General features: G+C 47.9%; 1 protein-coding gene across 1 annotated transcript; it reads left to right on the top strand.

Moving 5' to 3' along the window:
* Positions 1-4,224: 4,224 nt before the first annotated feature.
* On the top strand, positions 4,225-6,382 carry LOC120844755 (piggyBac transposable element-derived protein 3-like). Its single transcript, XM_040216686.3, has 3 exons — positions 4,225-4,276; positions 4,403-4,542; positions 4,790-6,382. Exons 1-3 carry the CDS (start codon positions 4,225-4,227, stop codon positions 6,239-6,241), a joined length of 1,644 nt encoding a protein of 547 aa, XP_040072620.1. The 3' UTR covers positions 6,242-6,382.
* Positions 6,383-6,719: the final 337 nt, after the last annotated feature.

The following is a 6,719-nucleotide window of genomic DNA, read 5'->3' as shown; positions in this document are numbered from 1 at the left end:
ACTGCTTCGGGATCAGCACTCCCTCGGTAATCCATGCGGCGGCCTGCGCCAAGATTTGAGAACTCCCCGTCACCAGAGCAACTTACGAAGCTATGGCGTATGCAGCACCGCCGGACAACATGTCGAGAGGCGTTATACGCAACATCCCAGACTACGACACTCCGGAGGACATTAGAAGAAGCCTCGTTATAAAAAGAGAATCCAACGATGCTACAAGCAGGATGCTTGGGCAAATCCAGTTTGGTTATCATCCTCTTCGAAGAAACAAAAGTCCCTTGTTAAGTCTATTATTGAGGAGCAGAAATGTGATGCTACGAACACAAGAAGCATGAAATCTGCGAAACCTGTGGCAAAGTTGGGCACAGAACCCACGTGTGCCGGAAACCCGAAACCATGTACTGCAAGGTTTGCGGAATGCAACAACTGCCTGAAAGCCACGCATGCAAGCTGAAGTGTGCACTCTGCAGTAAGGGGCACCCCATGGGCGACAAGAAGTGTCACCAAAGATTGCAGACCCCGTACCTGCTCCGACGGCGGCAGTGGGAAAAGGAGCTTTAACAAGATGAAACAGACCGATGGCAGAGAAGCTCCAAGAAAAGACAATCGCACAGCAAAGAGCAAGAATGCGAAAGAAGCCCGTTGACGACCAGGAGGAAGAACAGATCCGTGTCCTTCCCTCGTCTACCCGGCAGTGGAAACCACAAGTCGAGGGCCGAGAACTGCAAAAAACCACGACTCTCGAGACAAGAAAGCCACACCGACAGGGACCAGAGCCAGGCGAGCACACCAACCAGAGCCCGGGATGTGGGACGCCCACCCCGGGAGGATCAGACCAACGACCACCGCAGTGACGGCGGCTCTGCAAGCCCACCAAAAAGAACAGGTGAGCTGGGCTCACACGGTTTCCCACAAAGCTAATATTAGACAGATAGGGATACTTGCCCCCAACACGCAACAAAACTAGCAATACCAACTCGCATGCATTGGGCAGCTCTTTGAATTACTTCTGCAAGAGAATAGGGAGCTCAAAATGGAACTAGCAACACCCATGGCTCCGGAGATCACAAGCACTAATGCACAAGCATCCAAATGCCGGGAAGAACAGACACCTAGGAGCAAGGCACCTACCCGAGGACTCAACCACAGCTTAGGCAAAGACTCCGACCCTCCACGCAAATAAGCCAAGCAGGAGCACGAGCCGATAACACTGGAGGAAACAGTCGAGAGAAAACTCGAGAATTTCAGCAACGCCATCAGGGCTGAATTGAAGGCGGCCATAGCAAAAGCTCTAATGGCGATGCAAGTACTAAACCGCCCCCTAGCAGGTATGAGTGACAGGTTTAGCCAGATAGAAATAACAGTAAGCCAGATGAGCAGCAGAATGAGCCAAATGGAGGCAGCTCTGATGGAAAAGGAATCGAAGCCTAGTAAATCCTATGACAGACAAAGCTCAAAAGATACTCAGAACTGCCGGCTACAACTACCCTGCTGCCTCAGACAACAACTAAACATTCCAAATACCGCGTCTCACAGTGGAACTGCAGAAGTTTCAGAAAGAAGCGAAACAACATGCAATTTTATTTAGGCACACACCAGACACCTCGCAATATACTAATATTACAAGAAACAGGGGGCAAAGCCAAGTTTGCAAGGTACAGGGCCTTCAGAGACCCGAACGCCACAAACAAGATGGCTGCGGTTTCTTCCGACCACCCTGGTCGGAACAAATGTACCGACACTCCAGCATGATACCAAAGAAAAGACAATCGAGCACATTCTCTTAGAAATCTTTCCCACGTCCAAATGAGATGACACCAGTCTGTTTGTTCTAAATCTATACAGCAGCCTCAAGAAGCAGCACAGATTTGCAAACCTATTCCACAAGACAATAGAAATCACCAGGGCACACCCATTGGTAATAATCGGATTTTAACGCCGCCCACCCTGCATGGGGTATGAGAAGGAGCTGATTAAGGGCAGAAACTTGCGGCCAGACGCACAGGGCTCTAGAGGGCCCAACATTGATCACAGATCCTGACCAACCTATGGGGATGGGAAACAGCGTCACGAGAGACATGACGCCGGATCTCGCATTTGTTAGAAACCTGGGCACAGGCAACAGCATCAAATGGAGTAACCAAGGCCAGGACCTGGGAAGCGATCACATCATTACGGCCATTCAAATAGCAGCGGGTCCGAGCAAACCCAGAGGTGTATCGTGCAAAATCACTAACTGGGAGAAATTTAGGCAATGTCCCCAAGAGGAAGGTAGCGCCATTCGCGACAGTGAAGAATGGACGACTAAAATTAAGAAAATGGCAAAGGAAGTCACCTCCATTCGTGGCAGAGGCATGGGCCGTGGTGTCTGAAGAGATCGTCCATCGGTCTTTTAAGAGGTGCAATCTCTTCACTGTGCTTGACGGTTCTGAAGATGGCGAGCTAAATGAGCAAAATGCGTCCGCAAATGGAGCTGCAATTACAGCGCTGGAGCCGGAACACCGATAGGGGATGCGGGAAGAAGCACTCTGCATTCTTTTTGACTCGCAGCGATGTCTCATTCGATGGTTTCGACAAGGACGAGTAAATGAAGATTTGCTCGGACACCAACACCAACGTCTTCTCCCCATTTCTTCATGCTCGGTTTAGATCGGGCAGCATGTCGTATGCACCGCCCAGGTGGCCACCACTCTATGTGTCCCATCCACACACGCACTCGCCTCACGCAAGCCGTGCCGGCCACATGCGCACACCCAACTCAAAGGTGACTGACAAGGTGCCGGCAAAAGGCTCGCCGTTTGCTTCCTTTCCCTCTTCAGCTTTGTTCCTTTCACCAACCGCTTCCTCGTTCATTGCCTTTTTTTTAAATACCCCCCCTTTTTTTTTCTTAACTTGTTTGGCGGGTTTTTTCCGCCCAGGGGGCAGATATAAAGGCGTGAAGCCTGACAGAGTCTCTGCGCCCCAACAGTTCAACAGTAAAAAGTACAATGAATATAATAAGCAAAAGGTTGTGGGCACCCTGGCGGCTTCCCAGCTCAGTTGCCCGACTGCTAGGCAAAGGTGCCGAACTTTTCCCGCATGGCGGCGACGTCACACCAGCCACGCGCACATCGCGTGCGCCGCCTTGATAAGGCGCATCAGAGGCGGTGCACAGGGGAGTCACTGCCTGGACTCAGGCGCCGCTGGTAACCATGTTAATCGTCTCGTCCATGTCCCATTAAATGTAGTTTCTTGTTGTTGAAACCGTTGGCTCCGTGTCATTCCTCCGGGTCGGGTACGCAGCAAGGCAAACCGACCACAAGGTATACTCAGTAAAAATTAAAAAAGGCACAATGAAACAGGTATTTTAACATTCAACATTGTGAATTGTAAAATAAAATAAAATGGCACAATCAAACAACCAGCAAAAACATGTTACACAACAAGCATTTGTTTACTCTATCCTCTTTTGTCATTCTTTTTTTTGTTTGTACGGTGTTAGTTTTTTAGCATTTGATAACCTGCTTTTCAGCTTGCCTGCTTGCTTGCTTGCAACTCCCTTCCCTTTCAGGATTCGCTCCTTCACTGTGGCTTCTTTTTTTTTCCCCTTATTTATGGTCGCTGATCTTTTTGTTTTGTTTTTTAACTGTGTTCACCTCTAACCGAAGGCTACAGCGATCGCGGCTTTGAATTGAGCTTTCTTGGAGCTGCACTCATGAGGCGCAAGGAGCGGATTTTGCACGACAGTAGAACATTGTTTTATGAGTCTTGCGAGTAAGATACCAACTTGAGATTTGAGTCGAGTGAATCGCCTGTCTAGCCGTGCTATACGCAAACTTTTTGGAAACTTTTCAGAATTAGTCCCCGAGTCACGGTCCACCCCCCTTTTTAAAGAATTTCAGGCGGCCAGGGGGGGGGGGGGCAATGACACGGGATATTCCCTTCGGGCGCCACGTCCACAAATGTGCATGCCACGTTTATGCGCCAATCTAAAATAGTAGACGGAAGAGAAATAGCCTTTGAAGCGCACCGTTTACATTTGTGGACGCTGCTCTCTCTGGACCTGTGGCGCCATCTCGGGGAATCTCGGTGAAACGTTTTAGAAACCACATGGAAGGACGGACGCCTCGACGTTCTATGGCGGAACGAGTAAGTGGCTCTCTTTTCTTGAAGTTTTCATTGATAATGCAGCATGTATTGCAAAATGAAAAAATAGCTGCATGTACTTAAGGATACACTAGATGCGACATGACGATTGTTGTTATCGCAGTCGAAGTACAAAATACTGAACAGGACTGTTGTAGTTTTGCGTCCCCATTAGTTGACATCGCGCCTGAAGGCAGTCTCGCACAAAGGTTCTTTGGGAGTAGGGGATTACTTTCCTAGCGAAACACGTCTAACATAAATTGCCTGTGATTTCCTACAGATATCCAGAATCATGCAGCTGCGAGAAGGAAATTGGATGATGAGACGGCTGAAGAGCTGCTGGAAAAAATTGCAAATGGAGATATTTCGGACGGGGATTTTTCCGATGATGAATCCGCCGAAGCTGACCTGGAAAGCACAGTAAGTGCAACTTTATTTCTGGCTTTTTTTTTGTTAAATTAAGTGAAAACGTATTTATTGCAGGACGCTAATGCAGGGAGCAGCGAATTAACGAGCACTTCAGGAACTCCAGGAAGCTCGCAGGCTGTCCGTGTGCAGCCGAAGGACAGCATCGCATCAAAGAAGTTTTCTGTGAAATGGGAAGCGAAAGAATTTTCTCCCACTGACACTGCTTGTTGCTATCGACCGCAAGGAGGCTATGCCGTAGGAGCCACTGGTGTATTTTAGCCGGTATTTTTCACCTCAGATCTTTCGAGATTTTGCTAAATTTACAAACATGTATGCGCTTCAGAGAGATGGCACTGAACTTGGAACCACCGAAGAAGAAATCAAGGTTTTCTTTGGAATGCTCATGCTCATGGGGGTTTTGAAATTCCCAAGAGTGCGGATGTACTGGACTACAGCCACAAGAATTCCGGCAATTGCTGAGGCGATGAGTGCGAAAAGGTTCTTCAAGATCAGAGCCGCCTTACACATCTCGGGCTCTAATGCTCCACGAGATCCAAACAGCCAGGACAAGTTTTGGGAGGTTCGTCTTGTCATTGAAGCAGTCAGGCAGCGATGCTTGCTGCTGGAGCCTCTCGAGCATAACAGCGTGGACGAACAGATGATTTCATTTACGGGTCGCGTTGCAGCGAAGCAGTTCGTCAAAGGAAAACCCAACCCAGAAGGGGTCAACGTGTTTGTCCGCTGCAGTTCCGACGGCCTCGCACATGACTATGAGCTATACCAAGGCAAAGGCACTGGTGTGAGCGCGCAGCATTCCCACCTCGGACTTGGTGGCTCCGTTGTGATGCGACTTGTCCAGACAATGCCGCAAGGACAAAATCTAAAGTGCTTTATGGACAACTACTGCTCATCAGTGAAGCTTTTTCTTGAACTGAAGGAGATAGGTATTTTGGCGAGTGGCACGATTAGAGCAAACCGCTTGCTTGGATGCCAGCTGAAGACCGAAAAACAGATGAAGAAAGAAGGCAGAGGGTGCACTGATCACAAAGTTTCTGAGGAAGGAAACATTGTGCACCATTGGCAAGACAATGGCGTGGTCAACATGGCCTCAGCGCATGTGGGGACCGGAAACACCGGCAAGGTGGAGAGGTGGAGCGAGTCCAAGAAAATGCACATCGACATAGACTGCCCCGATGTAATTCTTCAGTACAACAAGTACATGGGAGGAGTCGACAAACTCGACTTCGTGATGTCGTTCTACCCCATGCAGACGAAAACAAAGAAATGGACTGTAAGAGTGATATCTCACTTCGCCTCTTTCTCTTTGGCAAACAGTTGGCTAGAGTATGTAAGAGACGCGGATAAGGAAACGCTGCTCAAAAAGAACACTATGGACATGCTGGCATTCCAGACAGATGTCGCCCATAGCCTAATAACATGCAACAAGACGGCCCAAAAGAAGCGCGGTCGGCCAAGCAATGAAAGTCCCCAGCCGGTGGCAAAGAAGGCTCACAATGCCGAGCCACTACCCACGAACACAGTTCGGTACGACGGCTGCTATCACTGGCCAGAACATGTCAGCATGCCATTTGCCCAACGGTGCAGACGAGAAGACTGCAGTTCAAAAAGCCGAATTCGCTGTAAGAAGTGCGGCATTTTCCTTTGTTTGTCGGCACAGAAGAACTGTTTCTTCCTGTTTCATACGAATTAGGCTGGCAGATCTGGGGGTCGAGATTTCTAGACGAAACACCCTTATCTTTTATTTCTCTCACAAGAATGTGTCAAGAAAATGTGTAGTAAGCTGTTTGAAATATCTTAAAAAATTTTCCTACTTGGAGCGCAATGTGCACAATTGTGGACACAATAAAAAACTAAAAAACGAAAGAAAAATTGTTTTGACACTACATTTAGTTTTCAGGTATTTTTTTGCTTTCATAAATAAGTTCAAATTATTTTTCCAGTAAAAATTGTTAATTCGCACCTGAAGGGGATATTATGGTAAGCAAAATGGTAATAATACTTAATAATAGTAAAGAGCAGCTAGAAAAAAAATCCGTACCATAGCATTACCTTATGTTACAGTACTCAAGTGCAGGGTGTCACAAAAGAAAATTTACACTGTCTTTTTTACCGCAAAAATAAACTAGGCATCGCCGAACGCTCATTCTCCACCCAAAGGTACTCTAGAG

Source organism: Ixodes scapularis, unplaced genomic scaffold, assembly GCF_016920785.2.
Source record: "Ixodes scapularis isolate PalLabHiFi unplaced genomic scaffold, ASM1692078v2 PGA_scaffold4__175_contigs__length_147842914, whole genome shotgun sequence".
Classification (NCBI taxonomy): domain Eukaryota; kingdom Metazoa; phylum Arthropoda; class Arachnida; order Ixodida; family Ixodidae; genus Ixodes; species Ixodes scapularis.
Note: the sequence above shows the minus strand (reverse complement) of the source record. Positions and strands in the feature narration are given on the sequence as shown.

Bases quoted from the DNA above. Each gene is read 5' to 3' on its own strand.
- LOC120844755 (XM_040216686.3), top strand. From the start codon at position 4,225: ATGACGATTGTTGTTATCGCAGTCGAAGTACAAAATACTGAACAGGAC. The intron at 4,277-4,402 runs GTAGTTTTGCGT...GATTTCCTACAG, and splicing joins AAATACTGAACAGGACTGTT to ATATCCAGAATCATGCAGCT. The intron at 4,543-4,789 runs GTAAGTGCAACT...GCTATGCCGTAG, and splicing joins AAGCTGACCTGGAAAGCACA to GAGCCACTGGTGTATTTTAG.